Source organism: Chelonia mydas, chromosome 11, assembly GCF_015237465.2.
Source record: "Chelonia mydas isolate rCheMyd1 chromosome 11, rCheMyd1.pri.v2, whole genome shotgun sequence".
NCBI classification, from domain to species: domain Eukaryota; kingdom Metazoa; phylum Chordata; order Testudines; family Cheloniidae; genus Chelonia; species Chelonia mydas.
The window spans coordinates 59,170,516-59,193,059 of record NC_051251.2 but is presented as its reverse complement, the minus strand read 5'-3'; the positions used below and the strand labels follow the sequence as shown (position 1 = coordinate 59,193,059).

At 45.0% G+C, this 22,544-nt stretch overlaps 1 protein-coding gene across 7 annotated transcripts in view; it reads right to left on the bottom strand.

The window, feature by feature from the left end:
* Nucleotides 1-22,544, bottom strand: part of KIAA2012 (KIAA2012 ortholog) — a 102,581-nt gene that overhangs the window by 2,178 nt on the left and 77,859 nt on the right. For 5 of the 7 annotated variants that reach the window (XM_037912282.2, XM_043524737.1, XM_037912286.2 and 2 more), the window contains exons 17-22: nucleotides 14,600-14,693; nucleotides 12,046-12,220; nucleotides 10,881-11,019; nucleotides 7,382-7,758; nucleotides 3,549-3,751; nucleotides 1,502-1,674 (exon numbers count right to left, since the gene is read on the bottom strand). In XM_037912282.2, coding sequence (XP_037768210.1) covers nucleotides 1,502-1,674; nucleotides 3,549-3,751; nucleotides 7,382-7,758; nucleotides 10,881-11,019; nucleotides 12,046-12,220; nucleotides 14,600-14,693 — 1,161 coding nt within the window. The remainder of the gene's footprint in view (nucleotides 1-1,501; nucleotides 1,675-3,548; nucleotides 3,752-7,381; nucleotides 7,759-10,880; nucleotides 11,020-12,045; nucleotides 12,221-14,599; nucleotides 14,694-22,544) is intronic. The other 2 variants (XM_037912285.2, XM_043524738.1) reach the window with 2 other exon arrangements.

Sequence of the window (22,544 nt, the reverse complement as noted above, 5' to 3'; positions counted from 1 at the left end):
GGTGGTGGTGGCGGCAGGGCTGAAGTAGCCCCAGCCTGCAGCTTCCCGGGCGGGGGGGGGCTGGAGCCCCGAGCCCCACCTGCGCCGGGCTGAAACCCAGAGCCCTGCATTGCACCTCGAGTGGGGATGAAGCCCCATGCCCTAAAAGCGTCTGAAGCCCAGAGCAGGACTGAAGCCCAGAACCCCCAGCCCTGACCCTCTATATAGAATACCCCAAAAAATATTTAAATAAATGGTATTCTAATATTGTTTAACTGTGTGATTAAAACAGCAATTAATCACGAATAACTTCTAAAATTTCACGATTTAATTTTTTTAAAATTAACAGCTCTAGTGTTTTCATTCTCTGCTCTTGCCTGTGACCTGGGGTATCAGACCCAACCTTTGTATTTTTACAGGGCCTTTCTTCCAAGCATCTCACAGTGCTTTACAAACTTTAACATATTAATCACCTCAAGACTTCTGTGAGTAGTGAAGTACTAATTTCTCCCATCTGTAAAATACAGGTAATGAGGCACATTGAAGTTAAGTGACTTGCATAAGGTTATGGGGCAAATCACTGGCAAAGCTGGGAAGAGAACCCAGAAACTAACCACTCCCTCTCACAGTAGTGCAAATATCCAGCAAATGGACTGGAGTGCATCACAGTTGATTTTGTTTGTTTAAACAAGATATGATGTTTCCAAAAAACTTTACTATAAGCTGAATTTCACTGTAAACAGAGAGGCCAATATGGCAAAGCTCCCCTTTTCAGCTGCAGCTGGGGGTCTTTCTTCCACCTACCCCCCTGCCACAGGGGGCACTAGCAGCTACACCAGTGCCTCTCAAAAGCCATGTCTTCACTTCCAGTGACAGCAGCTGCAACCAACGCAGACGGTAAGAATTCCTTTGCCTCTCACGCACCCACACAGTAGTGGCAGCTTCTTTTCAGTCAGAACAGAGATGGGGGATGGTAAGAGTGTCCTTGGAATGAAATATTCCTAGAGGAATCAGAACAATGGACCCCACCACTGGGGGCATGAAATTCACTCCAACTGCGCTGATGCAATTTGGGATTTTCACTTCACTATAAGCAGGTTCTTCTATATTGTGATCAAAGGGGACTGACTGCTTGAGAAAGCTCTTTGCTGCCTTGTTAGACACTAGGCCACCTGTGGTGAATTTCTCTGGATCCCTTATTACTAGAGCCATGGAGGAATTTTAATGAAGACGCTCCTATCTAGGTACTTACATAGATAGTCCCTATCATTGTAGTACCTGGGTGCCTTACAGACATTAAATAATTCACTCTTTCAACACTCCCTGAAGAAGGGGAGTATTTATTATCACCATTGTGCAGATGATGAGGAATAAAGAGATTAAGAGACTTGCCAAAGGTGTCTCAGGAATTCCAGGCAGAGCCAGGAGCTCCTGAGTCTGAGTCCAGTGCCTTGACCAGAAAACCACCCTTCTGGGTGAGTTATCTGTAGATACAGTAAGTTTTAGCCCTTCTTTAGAGCACCTGCACGTTCTCGTTCCTCCTGCTGTCTCTTCTTCTGCAGCTCCAGAAGTTTTCTTCGATATTCCTCCTGCTGCTGTCGGATACGTTCCTGTGCTGCTTTCTCGTGTTGTAGCTTCCTCGCTGCCTCTTCCTCCTGGCGCTGGTGCTGTTCTTCTAGCTCCTGTTTCCGTAAACTGAAACACAAATTATTAATTGATCGAGCACTGAGGGCCTGCTGAGCACTCTTCATAGATCGTAAAAAGAGCAGGTTCCTGGCCCAAAGATCTACAAATGAATGCTATGTAGGAGAAGGGATGGTTAAAACAGGACAGAGTGGCTGATTAGTGATGTCAGCTTGGTTCCACAAATTTGTTTAGATTTCTTTAAAATACATAGTTTCTACTGTCTAATTTAATCTTCCTTAAAATGTAATTTTTTTTCATAACTGCATTCAAAAATACAACAGTGTAAAACTTCAGAGTGTACAAGTCCACTCAGTCCTACTTCTTGTTCAACCAATCGCCCAGACAAACAAGCTTGTTTACATTTACAGGAGATAATACTGCCCTCTTGTTATTTACAATGTCACCAGAAAGTGAGAACAGGCGTTATCAGGCATTTTTGTAGCTGGCGTTGCAAGGTATTTACGTGCCAGGTATGCTAAACATTCGTATGTTCCTTCATGCTTTGGCCACCATTCCAGAGGATATGCTTCCATACTGATGATGCTTGTTAAAAAAAAAATAATGCGTTAATTAAATTTGTGACTGAATTTCTTGAGGGAGAATTGTATGTCTCCTGCTCTGTGCTTTACCCACATTCTGCCATATATTTCATGTTATAGCAGTATCGGATGACCCAGCACATGCTGTCCATTTTAAGAACATTCACTGCAGATTTGACAAAACGCAAAGAAGGTACCAATGTGAGATTTCTAAAGATATCTACAGCACTCGACCCAAGGTTTAGGAATCTGAAGTGCCTTCCAAAATCTGAGAGGGACGAGGTGTGGAGCATGCTTTCAGAAGTCTTAAAAGAGCAACACTCTGATGTGGAAACTGCAGAACCCAAACTACCAAAAAAGAAAATCAACCTTCTGCTAGTGGCATTTGACTCAGATAATGAAAATGTACATGCATTGGTCCGTACTGCTTTGGATTGTTATTGAGCAGAACCCATCATCAGCATGGACGCATGTCCCCTGGAATGGTGGTTGAAGCATGAAGGGCGATATGAATCTTTTGCGCATCTGGCATGTAAATATCTTGCGACGCTGGCTACAACAATGCCATGAGAACGCCTGTTCTCACTTTCAGGTGACACTGTAAATCAGAAGTGGGCAGCGTTATCTCCTGCAAATGTAAACAAACTTGTTTGTCTGAGCAATTGGCTGAAGAAGTAGAACTGAGTGGACTTGCAGGCTCTAAAATTTTACATTGTTTGTTTTTTTTTTTTTTGAGTGCAGTTTTTTTGTACATAATTCTACATTTGTAAGTTCAACTTTCATGTTAAAGAGATTGCTATACAGTACTTGTATTAGGTGAACTGAAATACTATTTCATGGTTTTTTTACAGTACAAATACTTGTAATAAATATGAAAATATTTTGTAATTGAACTCAATATATTTGAAAATGTAGAAAACATCCAAAATATTTAAATAAGTGGTATTCTATTGTTTAACAGTGCAATTAATTGCAATTAATTTCTTTAATCACACGATTAATCGTCATTAATTTTTTTAATCGCTTGACAGCCCTACTTAATATAAAATATAAATATAAAAGAAGGTTCCAGAATATCTCATCTGTGCTGCTTTCTTCTACTGTTTGGAAATGCAGTCAGGGAGTATTGGTATAAGAGGATGCCCAACCTTGAGATATCTTAGTGCGTTCCTGGTGTGAGAAGTGGGATATTTGGAGAGGTGTATTTCCTGATGTATGGGTAGATGGAGTTTGCCATTTAAGGAACACATCAAACACTTAAACCCCCAAAGAACAATCATGCTTTTTATGTTGCCATTCGACCCAAATATTTCCTTTCCCATCTGGAACCTTATCCCTACTAACCGTATCTCCTCTGCCCTTCTCTTCTGTTCCTGTTCCAGTTCTTCTTTTATTTTTTCCATACGCTCCTGCTGCTCTTGCTGTTTCCATTTCTGTTCCTCCTGTTCCCTTCTTTTCCTCTCTACTTCTAGCCGTCTTCTCTCTGCCTTCTCTGCTCGCATTCTGTCCCGTGATAATTTCTCCTCCTGCTGATTTCCAGGGAGATCCTGAATGGATAGAAGGAAAAGACACCTACTAAATAAAGTTTGCACTCTGCTAATTGCCGAATGGTTCATTTGTTCAATTGATAACAATGGGATTCACAGTCCCTGAAATGGATGCACTTTATATGAGATTTACATATCCTAGAGTACATTTGCCTTACCTGGGACACTTATTGTTAATGTGATTGACTTTACCTGTGCCATTTACTCTGAACCGTAAATATACCTCTCATTCCATAGGTGACTCCTAGCGGGTGCCTTGCATTATGACATCTGATAACTATCACAAGGCTCCCCCATAGTTTACATTCCCCTGATTTTTCACCATTGTAAACCAAATTCTGTGAAGCTCGGCTCAAGTTCAGATTTCTGATACCACCTCCTCTCTATTTCTTTGGGAATGCTTTGACTGTCCAAAAGTATGTTGGGGGGGAGGAGGAGGAAAAAGGGCTGGGTTTACTCCAAAACACTGAAGCCAGTTGTATTGCATTGTCAGGAAATTGATATGAGTGATGTGTCTCATAGTTGCAAGGCAAAAGAATGGTTATAATGAAAATAAGTCTAAAAATACTACACCAAAAATGCAAGGATATGAAAGGTCTCAGCACTGAAGCCTGAGGATACAGAGTTTCTAAACCGGGACCCAGACTCTTAATAAATTCAACACTCATCAATAACATAGTATTGTAAGATTTGCAATGCCAAATTGAACCACTGGCTTATCAAGTCCACTATCCAACTTCTGGCAGTCGCATCAGCTATAGCTGATGCTTTAGGGAGATTCTACCATCTCCATAAGGCACCGGTGCAGCACTGAACATGGATTAGGGAAAGGGAATCTTTTCTGACCCTATGATGATCAAGAGGATATCTTCAACATGGGTGTAGACCGAGGGCCACATTGGGGAATAGAAATTGCATGGCGGGCCATGAATGCTCACAAAATTGGGGTTGGGGTGCATGCTCTGGGGTGGGGCTAGGGATGGTGAGTTTGGTGTGTAGAAGGGTGCTCTGGGCTGGGACCGAGGGTTCGGAGGATGGGAAAGGGATCGGGGTGCGGGAAGTGGTGCAGGTTCCGGCTGGGGGTGTGGGCTCTGGGCTGGGGGTGGGGCTGGGGATGAGAGGTTTGGGGTGCAGGAGGATGCTCCAGGCTGGGATTGAGGGGTTTAGAGAGTGGGAGGGAGATCAGGGCTGGGGCAGGAGGTTGGGGCATGGGGAGAGGCTCAGGGGGTGCAGTCTCTGAGTGGCGCTTACCTCAAGCGGCTCCCGGAAGCAGTGGCATGTCCCTTCTTTGGCTCCTATGTGGAGGTGTGGCCAGGCGGCTCTGCATGCTGCCCCATGTGCAGGCACCACCCCAGCAGCTCCCACTGGAGTGCTTAGGAGCCAGAGCAGGGCCACGCCACAGCTTCCGGGAGCTGTGTGGTGCAGCCCCTGACCCTGCGCCCCGGCTGGAGCGCCGGAGTAGCCCCTTACCTAGCACCCCAGCCGGAGTGAGGCCGAGCCGTGTGGTGCAGCCCCCAACCCAGCGCCTGGATGGAGCGGAGCCAAGCTATGTGGTGCGGCCCTCGACCCAGCGCCCCAGCCGGAGTGGAGCCAAGCCATGTGATGCGGCCCCTGATCCAGCATCCCACCTAGAGCACCAGAGCGGGGCTGAGCTGCGTGGTGTGGCTCACGGGCTGGCTTAAAACGGCTCATGGGCCGTAGTTTGCCCAACCCTGGTGTAAACAGCTGAGGGCTCAGTGAGGCTTTGCCTCCCCAGAAAAATTAGGGATTGCATTAATAAATGAAGGAAATACTGAATTTGGAACAGAAGCTTATTCATCTTTCTATTAAAAGTGGACAAATTTAGTTATGCTACAGAATTGCTCATTGAAGTGATAGACAGCAGCTATTATTTTTTAACTCTAGCCTCTCCAAATAAAATTTTTTGTCTGCACCTGTTGAAGCACAAGATTCAGTTATTCTTCACAGTCACATGATCTACTATCCCTTTAAGGACAGGCCTGGGCCTGCTCATCCCTGCTCTGAGTCCTGCCCTTGAAAGACTGGCATTCTGAAAACTGTAGTCTCCCTAGGGTTATAGGACTGTAGGCTACTACAAAGCATGCTGGGAAGTGGGAAGGAGTGCCAAGGAACATAAGCAACACTCAGACGTGTGAGTGAGCGAGGTTGGTTCATAGATATCTGACCTGAAACCTGGTGCAGGGTTTTCCACTAAGAGAGCCTAGGGGAGCTGTGGGAAAGGCCCATCAAGAAACAAAAAATAGAAGAACCTGGGAGGAGTGAAACAAGAGAAGGAGAGAGCCTGGGACAATACAGTCCGGGGCTGGGCTCAAGGCTCAGTGTTGACCATGCTAGGGCTTCCAGAGAGGGTAGAACTCTCATCAAGGGGGCAGATCACAGCTGATACTGGGGAAAGGACAACTGAGCCTGCCTGACCCAGAACGAGAGGATTAATTGACTTCATATCCTTCCATGTTCCCCAGGCTTCTCCTACCAGCCTGGGGACGACTGTTTTTGAAGGGCAGTGGTCTCTTTCCCATAGCAGGAAGGTAAAGAATCTGTTATATTTACTGCAGCAAACATAATCACACATGTTGTTATTGGTCATAATATTATGCAGCCTTTTAAATTCCTTAGCTACAGTATTTAATGTTCTGGTGGCAGTGAAGCCCACAAGCTGACTACACTGCTATATTTTCTTTTGTTTGTTCGTTCTAAGTTCACCAGCCATAAATCTCACCAAGTGATTGCTTGTTCCTGTAATAGACAGGGACTGCTGTGAGGTGAATAACCTGCTGACCTGCAATAACCAAAAGGTCTGGTCCTTTAAGGGGTTTGGGCTGAGCAGCAGAGTGCTAGAGAGCTTGCCTCTCCAAGTAGAGGAATGAGCAAAGTCACATGATGGGGCATCCTGTGGCTAATAGCAGGCCCGCAGGAAAATGAGCAGCTGGCTGTTTAGTCAAATGGGGAGCCAAACAGGGAAAACAGCCTTGGGAATCAGTCCTCTATCAGGAGCGGATGGGCTGGTGGGTGGGCAGGAGGATTGGCAGTCAGAAATAAGCCTTTGGAAGGAGAATCAGAGTAGCTGAAGTGATGGACAGGCAGTAAGCCCAGTTGTTTTGGGTTCCCAGGCCTGGGAGCCTGTAGAAGAGGGTGGGCATGAGCGTGGGTTCCCTCAACTGCTACAGAGGACTAAGAAACAGTCTGCAGTGCCATCTAGTGATGTGATGCCGTGATCAGGGAGAAGCTGGAGGGACTGAGCAGAGCCCCAAAGGGCTGGAGCTGAGCTCAGGAGAATAGCAGAGTTGGAACGGAAGAGCAATGGTGAAAGAGAAGACAGGTGTTCTATAAGGCAAGGCTGGGCCCACCCTGAGACTGGGGCAGAAGATTTTTGTTTTGTGTCTGGACTTGATACGCAGGAAGGGGTGGGCTTGTTGTGATCTGCTAGAGGGCTAAGTCACCTCAGTAGCCGAACCGCGTTGAGGGTGAGAGAACCATGGAAGATGAAGGAATCTGAAGCGGGCCCTGAGCCAGACCAGGTAGGTCCCTATTGCAATCGTAGAATGTAAAAGGCAGTTCAGTGAATCATTCTTTCTATCTCTGACCATAAGGGAAAACCCCAGTTCTTACCTCTGAAACCTCATTGCTTATGCCTGCATCCAATTCAGTGCCACTAACTGTGGTGATTATTGGGCCAGTCTGAGTAAATTTTTTGTGAATGGGAACTGGACTAGACCCAGAAGGATTGCCATAATCCTCAAAACAAAACCGAGGGCTCTCAGGAGAGAGCAAATGGTCCTTAATAGGAGAGCTGGAGGGAGAAGGACTGCTGTCATCACGTAACTCCTCATCTCCAGTAGCCGCACTGCTCTGATCAGCTTCTTCTGCTTCCTGCCCTCCTTCCTTATGCTTTGGTTCTTGGATGGTCCCTTGTCTTTTGACTCTAGTAGTCTTTTTCCTGAGAGAGGATGTTCTTTTCTCATCAGCCTTTTTCTGTTTTGGTTTTCCTGTAAGAAATTAATTCCAAATCTTGATTTGTGTCAGCCAAGGGTGTGCACAAGGGGGGGCAAGCAGGGGCACAGAACTCCTCCAGCCCTGGGGCCGTGGCAGGGGCCCAGAATGTGTCCCTCCAAAAGCGGTCAAATTTTTATTCCTGCACACGTCCCATGGTGTCAGCTGATACTGCCAACCCACTGTAACCTGATCTCTAATCAAGTTGCAGAATGTTTTCCAGATATCACCAATATTGCAGGTTTCAACGGTAGCCGTGTTAGTCTGTATCAGCAAAAAAACCGAGGAGTCCTTGTGGCACCTTACAGACTAACAAATTTATTTGGGGATAAGCTTTTGTGGGCTAGAACCCGCTTCATCAAATGTATGAAGTAAAAGATAGAGGAGCAGGTATAAATACATGAAAGGATGTGGGTTGCTTTACCTAGTGTTAGGTCAGTCTAACGAGATAAATCAATTAACAGCAGGATACCAAGGGAGGAGAAATAACTTTTGAAGTGGTAAGAGAGTGGCCCATTACAGACAGTTGACAAGAAGGTGTGAGTAACAGTAGGGAGAAATTAGTATTGGGGAAATTAAGTTTAGGTTTTGAAATGCCCCAACCACTCCCAGTCTTTATTCAGGCCTAATCTGATAGTATCTAGTTTGCAAATTAATTCCAGTTCTGCAGTTTCATGTTGGAGTCTGTTTTTGAAGTTTTCTTGTTGAAGAATTGCCACTTTGAGGTCCGTTATTGAGTGACCAGAGAGATTGAAGTGTTCTCCTACTGATTTTTGAATGTTATGATTCCTGATGTCAGATTTGTGTCCATTTATTCTTTTGCGTAGAGACTGTCCGGTTTGGCCAATGTATATGGCAGAGGGGCATTGCTGGCACACGATGGCATATATCACATTGGTAGATGTGCAGGTGAACGAGCCCCAGATGGTGTGGCTGATGTGGTTAGGTCCTATGATGGTGTCACTTGAATAGATATGTGGACAGAGTTGGCACTGGGGTTTGTAGCAGGGTGTGGTCGCTGGGTTGGTGTTTTTTGTTGTGTGATGTGTGGTTGCTGGTGAGTATTTGCTTCAGGTTGGAGTGCTGTCTGTAAGTGAGGACTGGCCTGTCTCCCAAGGTCTGTGAGAGTGAGGGGTTGTCCTTCAGGATAGGTTGTAGATCCTTGGTGATGTGCTGGAGAGGTTTTAGTTGGGGGTGGTAGATGATGGCTAGTGGCATTCTGTTACTTTCTTTGTTGGGTCTGTCTTGTAATAGGTGACTTCTCGGTACTCTTCTGGCTCTGTCAATCTGTTTCTTCTTTTCACCAGGTGGGTATTGCAGTTTTAAGAACGCTTGATAAAGAGTCTTAGGTGTTTGTCTCTGTCTGCGGGATTGGAGCAAATGCGGTTGTATCTTAGAGCGTGGCTGTAGACAATGGATTGTGTGATGTGGTCTGGATGAAAGCTGGAGGCATGTAGGTAAGTATAGCGGTCAGTAGGTTTCTGGTATAGGGTGGTGTTTATGTGACCATCGCTTATTAGCACTGTAGTGTCTAGGAAGTGGACCTCTTGTGTTATTTCTCCTCCCTTGGTATCCTGCTGTTAATTGATTTATCTCGTTAGACTGACCTAACACTAGGTAAAGCAACCCACATCCTTTCATGTATTTATACCTGCTCCTGTATCTTTTACTTCATACATTTGATGAAGTGGGTTCTAGCCCATGAAAGCTTATGCCCAAATAAATTTGTTAGTCTATAAGGTGCCACAAGGACTCCTCGTTTTTTTTACCAATATTGCAGATAGTTGTCTTTGTGCTCATCTACAATACAAGTACTTAAATCCATAGGCAAATCTATTCCATATTTTTATTATAGGGAGCTGGTGTTAGTTTATTGGGAGGCAGTGTAAATATTAGGTATGATACATAAACTTTTTTCTAAACACTCATTTTAGACATGAACATTTCCCTCTTGCACAGAATTTAGTGATTTTGAAAAGAAGAATTTGGTGCTCTTGGTTTTCTGGTTTTGTCGTGTTTCCTGCTCAGCTTAGGTCAATTTAAAGAGCCAAAACATTATGCCTTTTATTACTACAATGATGAAATTAAAAATAAGGAAGATAGCTCTGTCAGTGTTTAGAGATTAATGTCAGAACAATTATCCAGAAATTCTTTTAGATTTTTTTTGAGACAGCCAACTGTAATTTTCTATCTAATTATTATTCTTATATCAAACAACAATCTTAACTACATTAGTTGTATTTTTCTCTTCCGAAGGTGTTGCTTGAGGCCTTATCTCTCTAGACAAAAATTATTATGAAACGCTGATGTTAGCATTTGTTCACAACAAGAGAGAACGCACCTAAAAATATCAAAAGACAGTGTGATCTAATGGATGGAGCATTGGACTGGGATCCAGTAGACCTGGGTTCTCTTCCTAGCTCTGCCACTGACCCACTATATAACCCTGGACAAGTCACTTCCTCTTTCTGTCCCGCCCCCACTCCTTTGTCTGTTTGCAGTGTAAGACCTTTAAGGCAGGAGGCTAATCTGTGTATACTGAATAGCAAAATGGGAACCTCCATCCCTAGGTGCTACTGAAATACAAATAAGCAATAATGTAGAAATAACATGAAAAAGGAAGAGCAGTTACTATAAATGTGCACCTCTCAGTATGCATGTTTCTTTTTTGCTACACTGCAATCACCCTTGGAGGAAAAACCTAGCTACAGACCATGTCTATTTGCAAAACTACATACAATTATTTGCTTCTGGCAAAACAGAAGATATTTCCTTCTAGGTATGCATGGTTACAACACAGCTGTTTTCTGCTGCAGTGACAGCTCGGCTTAGCTGATTCAATGATAAATAGCAAAGGAATTAATCTTAATAAAAACTGATCACACATCTAAAAATAAGAACTAAATGCCAGAATCTCCCTTGGACCTTTTGAGCTAACAGAGCAGAGAGCAAAACAAAAGCACCATAAAAATATTATCTTTTCAGTGCTGCAGATCTTGGTTCTAATATTCTGCTCCTGGTGATATTTCTTCCAGATCTCTTATTTTTCTGTGTGTGCACATGTGTAAAAAAGTAGGATACTGGAGCTGAGACTTTTTCTTTACACATGTGTTCTTACCTACAACAAATTCTTCTCTGCTGTGTCGTTTGTCTTTGTTACTGCTCTTTTTCTGTGCTTTGGATACTGGGTCTATCTTGGTCAATTCATTTCTCTGCTTTTTCATGGTTTTGTTCTTTGCAACTTCTGTGTCCTGGAACTAGAATTGACAGTAATAGCGTTTATCCGAAACATACTGATAAGTTATATTTATTTAGTTAAAAACAAGAATATATGTTTTTTGTACCAAGCAGCCCACACTAGTTACCTCAAACCTGTATCATTTCATTCTGAACAGTAAGAGTATCTTTTTTTCATAGGCACAGTGGAACTTCACCACACCTGTAGCAATAACATGTATTGTTTTTGGAGCATCCCACATTAAAGGCTTTCCTATGGTACCACTTCTGAAAATCACACTTTGGAATCAGTCTAGAAATTGCCTTGGCACTTTGGAATTACCCATATTCTCAGGACCACTGACAAGTGACTTTCTGGCATATAGAGGGAAATAGCTTTCCTCTATAAGATGTTTCGTACCCATGCTTGAATAAAAGCTTATGTTTATTACTCAGGTGTCAAAGTTGTACAACAAAATGGAGGGCAGCTTTATTCCTGATAGGTCACTCACTGTGCCCACAGTCACCCATAATGTACCATCCATCATTCCCTTCCCTCTGTTCCCACTGCTCCACCTCACCCTGAATCAATCCACAGGTTTCTGGACCAAAAACAGGCAGCAGGGAAGGATGGGATTGTCCTTGGAAACATTGGTTTATAGCATTCCTCTTCTCTGTTGCTGGTGTGTCCACCAAGGCTGCTGGCCCCAAAGAGGCAGCGCACCTGGGGGATTAGTGGTGGAGTACCAATTCTATCATGTCCACTTGGTGTCAGTCCTGTACAGTATTTATTATTTGGCCTTTGATAGCACTAGACTTATTCTGTGCTTTCCTAATTCTATCCTTTTGGTATAGAACTGCGTCTGACTTGGTAACATGAACCAGAGGCTACTTCCTTATTGCACTGTGTTCTGTGTCTGAGATAGGCTGTAAGTGATGAAGTCAGTGTCCGTTTCGTTCTAATGTAAATAACCAGTATGAATAATATTAACTTTCTTCTCAAACCCCTTCCAGGAGGAGGACGCAATAGGCATTTTGCTACTGGAGATGTGTCCTGTGATACTTACAGCATTGATGCTGGCAGTAGTTTGCTTGCAGAGCTCCTTTAGCAGAGTGGTCTTTTCTCCCTCTGTCACATGCTGCTTTTCAGAATGACTCATGGCTACTCCAACATTCTCTTGTAGCATCACCCTGTGACTGGAAGGTCCCATAAGATAGTTACCAGATTCAGAGTCTTGACCCCTTTAAAATTAAAGCAATACAAATAACTAGACCAAGATTTTGGCAAACTCTTAGAGCTCCAGAGTCTCTCCTTATGAAGGAGTCGGGAAAGCTGATGCGTTTTCTTTTTTCCCTTGCAAGCCCTGAAAGCCTTTAGAGTAACCTGTCAATATCATATAGTGAACAACTTATGTAATTGTAATGGCCCCAGCAGGTAGCTGCTTTTTCTGCTTGGAGGTCTCTTGTCTCCTCATTACTGAGGAAAGCAAGTAACATTCTCTTTTGTGCTGTAAAAAAGATCCAAAGACTGATTGGTGGGTGCCTTGGCCATTTAATAGCAAAATCATACATATTAAAATACTTTTCACTCTTGTAACACTTGTCATCTTAAGATCTAAAAAATGTTACAAACTTCAATGTCCTGGCTCTTAGAAGTGCTTAGTACTCACAGCTTCCATTGAAGTTAATGGGAACTACAAGCGCTCAGGTGACAAAATCTCACACCACCTCTGTGAAGCAGGTATTGTACATATTTTTGAGTATGAAACCGTATTGTATTCAATGCATCTATCTGCCATGCAGGTAGGTAATGCTGTATACAAATTATTAAATAACTGATTATAATAAATTGAGGGACATAGAATGAGAATTTTGCTGAAAGTCTCACAGTGAGTCAGCAACTGAGCTGGGAATAGAATCCAAAAGGCGTGATCTCAATCCATGCTCTAAATGAAACACTTTCATTTAATGCAAGTTACTGCTCTTCTAGCTGTCAAAGCAATACCAGAGCTAAGGGACATTATACCACATTATACTCAAAGAAATAAATAATGATAATTCCTTGCAGCAGGTGTAGCAGTTCTAGCTCAAGCTGAAACTTCCATATAACAAATCAGTTTAAAAAAGTGAGGGGCTGTGATTTATCTGATGATAAACTACAGTACTAACAGAAGAAAATGTTTAATGACAATGACAAATTCTGCCTTGACGTACACCCAGTGCAATCTCATTGAGGTCTGTTCCTTCAACCAGACACTGTGACTTCTCTCTACCTCTGTGTGTCTAAGATCTTATCTTTACCTTTTCCTTTTGGAGCAGATTCTCTAGTAGGTTCCAGGTGCTTTGCACCACTTCACTGATGCAAAGCAACCACAAAATTTGGCTTAAATGGCTGGCTGCTGTGTGTCACCAGCTGCTTTGCATCACTAGAGCAGTGCAAAGCAGACAGAACATACTGAAGAATTTAGCTCAGTGTTATCCAGACTTCTTAGTAAATTTTCAGTAATGGACTTTCTGCGTAATCCACCACTGTTTGTTTTCCTTCTTACTTTGGGGTTTGTCTAGACAAGAGTCTGTGGTTCTGTTTTAACTCAAGTTAATTGATTGCCTCTAGGCAAAAGTGACTGGTCTGGAGAGGGGAAAGATGAGAGATGCAGAGACCAGAGAGGAAGAGGAGGCTACAGTAGTCCATTTCCCTGCCTGTAGTTTAATTTACAGTAGGAAACAATATTTTTGTCCAGAAAGATCTGTTATTCTCTGACTGCGCTGCTTAAGAGAGTTAGAGTGCCTCAAAGGCATATTTCCAAAGTGTGCTTATTATCAACAGATCAGTTTGCTCCTTGCTTTCTGGGACACAGAGTGCTTGATTTGAAGCTCTAGCACTGTGTGTGTGGGGAGGAGGGGCATTTATTTTAAATTCATGAAAGCAAGGGAGTTTGCACCAGTGTGATGTAACCTTGGATATCCATTAGTTTTACAGGTGTGTCACAGGGGCGGGGGTAAGATAAGTAGGAGAGACATGTAATTCCATCTGAGGTTTTTCAAAAACTCTTATCACTTTGGTATCAAAGTGCCTAAACACTACTACTATCTGGCTGTTTTGGGTTTCCTCTTGTGCCCAATACTGTACCGTCTAAGCACTTCTGAGTTAAATTAGATCTTCACAGGGAAGTCCTTAGCAGACTTCACGGAGTCTCCTCCTCTTCTCCCAACCCTGGTTGTAGGAGGGTCTTGCATCATGCTCCAGAGTCTAATCATCTTTAGGGTATGATGCAAGACCCATCCTCATAGTTTCTTCTACAGTCATATCCCCTCATCTGAGGAGAACTCTATTTCTGACTCTGTATAACAAGAGAGTGTGGGTGCCCTCTATCCTTTCGGAATGTACTTCTCGCTACCTAATATGCTTAAGTAAGTCATAATCAGAGAGAAATTCTACTCTGATGTTTCAGTGCTTACTAGAAAGTAATTTAATCAAGATTCAAAGCCCCTGGCTACAGATCAATTTCAGCTTCCTGCATTTCTATTCTCCAATAAAAATGAAATGTAATTGAAAACCAAGGTAGGATGCAAAACAGGAAACTTTTTTTAATTAAAAGAAAAAAAGCACCTACTACTCACATTTCTTCAGTAGGGCTCACTGTATGGCCCCCATAGGATCCCAGGTGTGAATTACTATAGGATCCAGGTGCTCCATCCATTTGCTTATCTGGATCTGTAAAAGTGAAAACATTATTCTTATTCTCCAAGTCAGGGTTATAACTGGTGAAACTACTCAGTATCATTGCTATACGTGTATCTGTGCTTTTGTTTTAAAGCCATGCTTAACATAGTTTAAAGTGAATAGCATTGGTGGCATGTGACCATTCCCTGTGGACAAGCGTCCAAAGACAAGATGTGGGAGAAATAATTTTTGCCAGATTTAGAATCCACTTAAATATCCTTCAATCTAGATTTAGAATAGAGCTTGAACAGAACTCAGTTTTGGAGGCTGAGGTCCCATTTCATTCAAGGTTGCTGCCTGTTTTCTCAGATGTTATTCCCTGTCCATTCTAAAAGAGGCCAAGAATGTAGTTCAGATGAAAACCATTATTGTGTAAATTACAGATTCCATTTAATTAGAAAGTGAGGGTTACATTTTGCTCTTGTTCACATACAGCAGTATAAATCAAAAGGAACTCCACTGACTTTGGTGAGGCACTGTGGGTTTTTGTCTTGGCCAGAAGCAAAATTCATATCAAAATTTTGAATTCCCCCAAAGTTGGGGTAGGGAGAGGGCGGTTGGGATACGACGGTTTTGGATCAGACCCATCTCTAGATTTTATTAAACATTTTTGAGTCTTGAAACTCTAAAAAGTTTCATGAAATCTAGAGGCCAGTAATCTGGGATCAGCCCCAATCTTTGAGGTGGGTATTGTTTTCAAAAATAGATATGAATTTTGCGGCTGACCCTTGTTGCTCTCTAACAGGCTGAACCCAAAGCGCTGGACCACATTGTGAATTCTGAGGCCACTTCTAATGAAGTCCAGAATGTTTATAAAAATAAACATGAAAGGACTTCAGAGCACTAGGATCTTCTGCTGCTGCCAAAAACTACCACTTCTTTTGGCAGGTTTGATGGTATCTCAGCAGAAAGCCCAAGGACTGAATGGGACATAGAAATTAAAGTAATCTCTTGTGCCTAAAGATGGGCCCTCCACGTTGGGGTTGAGGCCCATAAACAGGATAGTGTTGGGAAGCATTCACTGCAGGAGGGCGCTCTGAATCTGCAGAGGAGGGTGTAAGATTTACTCTTAAAGGAATAAGCTGTCATGTCAGACCACTTCTTTTCTCTGTAGAGTTGGCCTGTGGTACAGGATGTTAAGGCACCAGTAGAGAGAGCCCTTGTTCCAAGCATGCATAAAAAGTCAGACAGTGTTGACTGCTTTCAGTGATTTATACCATTCCAAGAGGCTGTGTTATTGCAAAAACTCACTTGTTTTAAAATTAAATAAATTCTTTTATGGAAGGACCCTTCCCTGGTACTTTGTACAGAAATATCTGGACAAAGTCACATGAGGAGCCAAGGAAGCTGGTATGGTTTCCGATGAAGTGAGCTGTAGCTCACGAAAGCTTATGCGCTAATAAATTGGTTAGTCTCTAAGGTGCCACAAGTACTCCTTTTCTTTTTACAGATACAGACTAACACAGCTGCTACTCTGAAACCTGTCGGTATGGTTTCTGTAGCTCTGTGCCTTTGCTTTTCTACACTTGTTTTTGCAACATGTGGCCTTTAAGTAACGTATCTTTTTTTATATAGACAGCATCTGGGAGGGTGGACAGTCTCAAAATAGTCCAGTGGGCCAATCTCACATGTCACAAATGATGGCATAAATGCTATATGGGGTATAAAAAGGTTGTAAATGGCTAAGTTGCTAAAACTTTTATCAACCTGACATTCAGTAAGAGTGTGACTTGTGTAACTTGCATCAAAATCTGTGGGAAGCAAATTCAGCCTTAGTGTCAGTAGGTGCCATTAACCCACTTGTGCCAAGCTCACTGTGTCCCCAGGAGTGCTGGGGATGGTGCCGTTGAGTCTAAACTAAAATAGAAAATCTGGTCTGGTTTAATTTATACCTTCCTGTTACTCCTCCCTCTTCAACTGTTTCAGCATGTAAGTTACACTCATTTTGCAAACCCAACCCACTAAATGCCAAATGGGAGCAAGTTATGTTTTGGCATTTACACAAGTCTTATGATCAGTTTACACTCCAAGTGTCACTTACAGGAGTGACAGAAAGAATGGAGTTTGTGGCACAGAAACTTGCATGGGAGTTGCACTGCTTACTCTACGCTGCATTTGGCTAAATTTGCCCTTGAGTCTGCTGAAGATGAAAGTGTGAAGTTCCCAGCTCTCCTGTACCTTGTGCCCATCTCTAGGACTATGAAAACTGTGATGGTTTCATTTTGCTGGGGTCTGGGGTGTCATTTCTCTGATTTCGTTTTGTGAGCTTGAATGAACTAAAAATCCCAAACCAGAACTCAGCCAAACCTGAGTCTCCTCTCACTTTACATTGAAAACTTCCAAACCATGAATGTCACATGACCAGTACTGGGTTTACAGTGGCGCCATGGAGCCGGGGCCCTAGCCTGCTCCGCTTGCACTGCATCCATAGACCCCACCTGCCCACTGGCTCCCCCACCGCCCATCACTTGCTCCTCTCTGCTGGGCCGCCGGCCTGCTGAGGGCTCCTCCCTGCCCCCTGGCTGGACCCCAGTGCACCTCTGGCTGCAGGCAGTCTCTGCTTCCCACTATCTGTGGGGCCCTGCCTGTCTCCCCGGAGCTGAACTGTCTGGGACTGGTGCAGAAGCTTGGCCAGTCTTGGCCAGTTGTGGGGTGGGGGATAGTGTGGGGGCTTGGCTGGGGCCCTCCAGTCCTGAGGGAGATCGGCCAGGGCAGGCCCTGGCCTGGCTGATCGCACCACTCCTGAGGGACTGGAGCAATTCTCCACCCTCAGGACCAGCCCTGGCTGCTCTGCTGGCTCAGCCCGGCAGACAGTCACCTTTCAGCAGGGCCAGTGAGCACGACCAGGAGGCAGGGCGTGGGGGAGTAGGTCTCTGGGCGGGAGGAGGGGGGTGCTGGGCTGTGAGGGGGCTGGGAAGATCTGTGTTTGTTGGGGCACTAGGGAGTGGGGGTTCTATGTGGGGTGCTAGGCAGTTGTGGTTGGGCTGTGGGCAGGGGGCGCTGGGCAGAGGTGTTGTGCAGGTCACTGTGCATTGGGGGGGGCGGGGGTCAGAGGGGGTGCTGGGTATAGCTGGTCCTTGAGGTCTCTGGCCATAGGGAGTTGAGGGAGTGTGGCAGAAGTGCCTACTTCCTGATTTCCCCAGGGGTGCTTGATCCCCCACTCTCCCCCAGGCCCCAGCCCCATTCCACCCTTTCCCCAAAGACCCCAGCCCCACCTCTTCCTGCCCCATTCCACACCCTCCCCCGAGCACCCCCCGCCCTCACTCTTCCTGCCCCTCCCCACCCAGCACCTCCTGCCCACAGCTGCTCAGCGGCATGGGGGAGGCTCTGGAACAGAGTGGGAGGAGCTAAATGGCGGGGCTGCTGGTGGGTGCTCAGCACACACTATTTTTAGTACCCATGGAGTCAGAGCCTCTGGGGTATTGGGTGAGGGGGCTGTGTGGTGTGGCCTGGGCCTGCCCCCAAGGGGAAGGGGCATGCTGGTAGCACAGGGTCGGGCAGGCCAGTGTGCGTCTGGCAACTGCTGGTCTGTAAATAGTGCCCTTGCACTGGGCTGTGCAGAGCAGGGCTGCCCCTGCCATGCCATGCCCCATTGCCCCTGGCTGGCCCCTTGCTCTGGGGACTGACTTCCCCGCGCCATGCTCCATTGCCTCCATGGGGGCCCATAAATATGTTTGGGGCCGGGCCCACAAAAGGTTAATCTGGCCCTGCACATGACTGATACAAAATCATCAACTGGGCCCGGTTCTCTCTCACCTTAGCTAACCTTTCAGTTAGCTTGGTGATGAAATGTGAAACCAAATAAGATTTGCACAGGTTTAGATTTCATCATACTCATTTCACACAGCTTGTTTCCTGCCCTCGAGAGGTCAACTCCCATTGTCTTTCTGCCTGTAAGGAAAGGCAACAGCTGCACAGCTCCTCATGTTAGCTGATGTATTGATTTAGGATAGGTCTACACAGCAAAAACTGCATAGGCTAGCCTACCCAAGCTGGCTTGAATCGAGATAGCGCAGGTAATACAAGGCCAGCACGGACTCTAGCTACATACTTGGCTCACCCAGTCCATGCTGTGCTGTCTGCACACTGCTATTGTGACCTGCGTTGCGCTAGCTGGATTCAAGCTAACTTAGGTAGGCTAGCCTGTGCATGGCTTTTGCTGTTTAGACATGCCCTTAGTCACAGGTGAGGAGTGAGCCGCATAGCACCCCATCTGTATGTGATACTTGTGTAATACCCAGCAAAACCTAGGGACAGCCCTGAGGAGACATGATGCCAGCATGAAAAGCACATCTTTACTGACAACAGTCACATCTTTCACTATCAAAGTTTCAAACAAAAAATCCAGGTAAAGAGTGAGAGGAAAACAGAGTGAGAAAAATCCACCCTGCCAAACACCATCCTGCTTATCAAATAATAACTAAGTGCTGATTTTAGAAGATGCAAGTGAGGCAACTGGGAGTAGAAGGAAAGCCTGAACCACTTGATTTACGAGGTGGGAGGAGTTCAGAAGAGAAGGATGTCACATGTCTATTGGCACTAACTCATCCAGAGCACTTCTGTTTTTTCCCAAAATTCTGACAGAAGTCCCAGAACATTAAAAAGACCAAGTCTCTCTCAATAATGTTCAATACTTTGCATTTCCATAAGACCATCCTTCAGAGGATCTCAAAACACTTTACAAACTTTAAGAAATTCTCACATCACCTCTGTGCAGTAGGCAGGCATCCCCATTTGATAGTCTGAGACACAGAGGGGTTAAGTGATTTAATATAAATTACTGCAAATTAGTTACAGAGCCACATGAATAAAACCAAGAAGTCCTGATACTCCACTCCCCTGCTCTAACCGCTAGAGTGCTACATGGCTCTTGCCTTAGCTGCTGCTTCTCCCCACTTTGCCCATTCTGTTTCTCTCCCTTACCAAAAATACAATTTTTTTAAATGGCCTGTGATAGCTTTATTTAAAACGAGAACCTAATTAACTTGTAATTGATATTTAAGGCCAGTTGGCATTCTCCTCCCAAACTAACCTTGCTGGTAATGTTGTCTTGGCAGCTTCCACCGCTGGGTCTGTGCTGCCTGATCTGCACACATCACTCTCTGCAGCACACGTGTGGTGTGCAGATCACATGCAGTACTGTGGGGCAATCCTGGGGATGGTATTTGAGGAGTGCTGGGGGTGCTGACAATGCTAAAGCTATATTAAAGGTAGTGGGGAGTACACTGTAGTTGTATCTACACTGAACCTTTCTGGGGAAGTCTCCCACCATTGTGATTCAGTGACAGTAACAGCAAGAGCGCTAGTGCAGAGAAGAGACCAGCATCCTTAATACTTGGTCATCTGGCCCTGCTTAGAGCAGTGGTTCTAAACCCTTTTTTTTTTTTTTTTTACCCAGAGACCCCTAAACTAAAATAGACAAACCTGTGGACTCCCAACCAGAGGTGACCCATGTCGGGGGGCACAGGCAGGGTCATGTGACCCCCAGATTTCTGCCTTCCGTTTGGCCCTGCTCCATGAAATGCTGATGTAGCAGGGCAGAGCAGTGGTGTGTCTCCATGGCCAGCTGCTGCCTGCTCATGGAATCAATGGCTATGAGGCAACCCCTTCTGATGATGGGGAGGTCTCTCTTCTGCAGTGACGCTGCCATTGTTGGTTCCCCCGAACGCAGACAGGTTGCATAGCCTGCTGAGGTGAGTCAGAGGATGGAGGACACTCCCTCTCCCTGCCCCACCGCCAGGGGCTGAAGACCGAGCCCGAGCCCTGCCACCCTGGGCTGAAGCCCAGTCCTTGCAGACTCCCTGAAACCTGCTTGTGGCCCCTGAGAACCAGTGGCTTAGAGCATTCTGGTAAAAACTTGGCAGCCAGTCTACGCTAGTGCTTTTGCTGTTGCTAACTATGGTGGACTAGCACCAATGGTATTATGATGGGAACTTCCCCCAAGGTAAGACAATGGGTCATAATGAACCAGGCAAAAATATAGGGATATTTGGGAAAAAAAAACAACAGAAACCCCCAATGACACACCTTCATTTAATCACAGGAAGCTTGTGACATACTACAGTACCTAAGACCTGAGATATATCCACATCTTCTCCCCTCTTCCCCTCCCCTCTCAGTGGCCTTTGAAAATGATTTCACCTGGACTCTCGTGTATGACCATATTGATTTGAGATTTAAAACCTCCAGCAAATTCAGCTTCTTGTCTTTGCATCTGCGCTGCAGGAAGCACCACTATGCAGTAAAAGATCTAGGGATTTTTGGTGGCTTGTTGTCTGGAGGAGAAAAGAAACTAACCTAAAAAATGAGTTCTTTGGATACAGCTCTAGCGGGAGCCTTCAGAAGTGGGATTGTATAGCCGTTATGGGCTTACTAACAAGAAATTCCATGTGTGTGGAGTTCAGAAGGCGAAATCAACTAAGAGATAAAACTCATGCTGTGTGAAAAGGTGTGCTTTAAGAACTTCCCTGGTGTGAGTAATGGATAGCTGGGGGAGCTAAGAGGTTTAGCTAACAAATGCTGGAGAATCACAGATAAGAGAATGAAACTCCCCTGCTTATGCACTGCCCTGTTTTCTTTAATGTTATAGACAGCAGGAGAGAAGTGAGATTACTCAGTTGTAGTGGTTATAGTCTGATATATGTATAGAAGTCTTGTATCTGTAAAATACAGGAAAGAAAATCAATTCTCCTCCTCCTAAACCTGTTCACTTTTCCCCAAGAGTATTCCATATCCCTGACAGAGTCCTAAGGATCTTCTCCATTTCCCTCTGCTTTTATTCCACTCAGACTTCAGACCCAATATTGCAGTCACTATCTTTCTGGCTTTGAAGGACTGGGCAAGACACCCACAGGATACTATCTGGTTGGAGGAATTGCTATAAAGTAACACATCAAGCATCCGTTCCCTCCAGGTGTTGAACTCACTACCCTTTGTAGCGCTCCTAGCCTTTTCTGGCTTAGGGCCTGAAGGAATGGAACAGTGAATGGCGCTTCCCCGTGTCTTTGCTTGCAATGTGACCTACTAAGTACAAGATGATGTCCTGTAAATTTCCAGCACAGGTGGCCGCAGTCAATGGGAGCTGCAGCTGCGGAGCACCTGTGAAAGCAGGACACTTATGTGCCTAAATATAGATTTAGGGGCCCAATTTGAGGCTTTTAGGTATGAAAATTTGACTTAAGTTACTTGGGGCCAGCTCATGGGTTTTAGCTACTAGCCTGATTGTAGGGGCTGAGAAAGAATCATACCACAGTGCAGGTCACTGGGAGAAATTTCTCTGACGGCCAAAATTCTTCCAAAGGCTTAGGGGAAAGCAGGTGCTCTACTGAAGTGTTATGGTGGCATTACTGTTACGTCTACACTGGAATAAAAGACCCCCAGCATGGTCGTGGCTGGCCCGGGTCAGCTGACTCAGGCTTTCAGAGCTAGGCTGCAGGACTAAAAATTACGGTGTAGACATTTGAGACCCTTGTGGAGTCTCAGAGCTCGGGCCGAAGCCTGAACATCTACACAGCAATTTTACAGCCCCGCAGCCTGAGCCCAGCGAGCCCGAGTCAGCTGACCTTGGCCAGCCACAGGTGTTTAATTGCAGTGTAGACATACCTTTAGTGCTCCCCACGGTACCAGCTCGGCTCTGCTTGACAATGCAAAGGAGAAATAAGGCCCTGGCTCTGGTTACATCCTACCACTTTTGGGGAGGCTACAGTCACCAGTGACACCAGTCTCATGCAGTCCCTGCACTCTGCATCCTGATTGCGGCTGGCCCTTGTATTTGTGGGACTGCTCCTTGTGGCCTCTCATTCCCTTGTACCCATGCAGAGCCAGCTGGCACTTTAAGTGAAT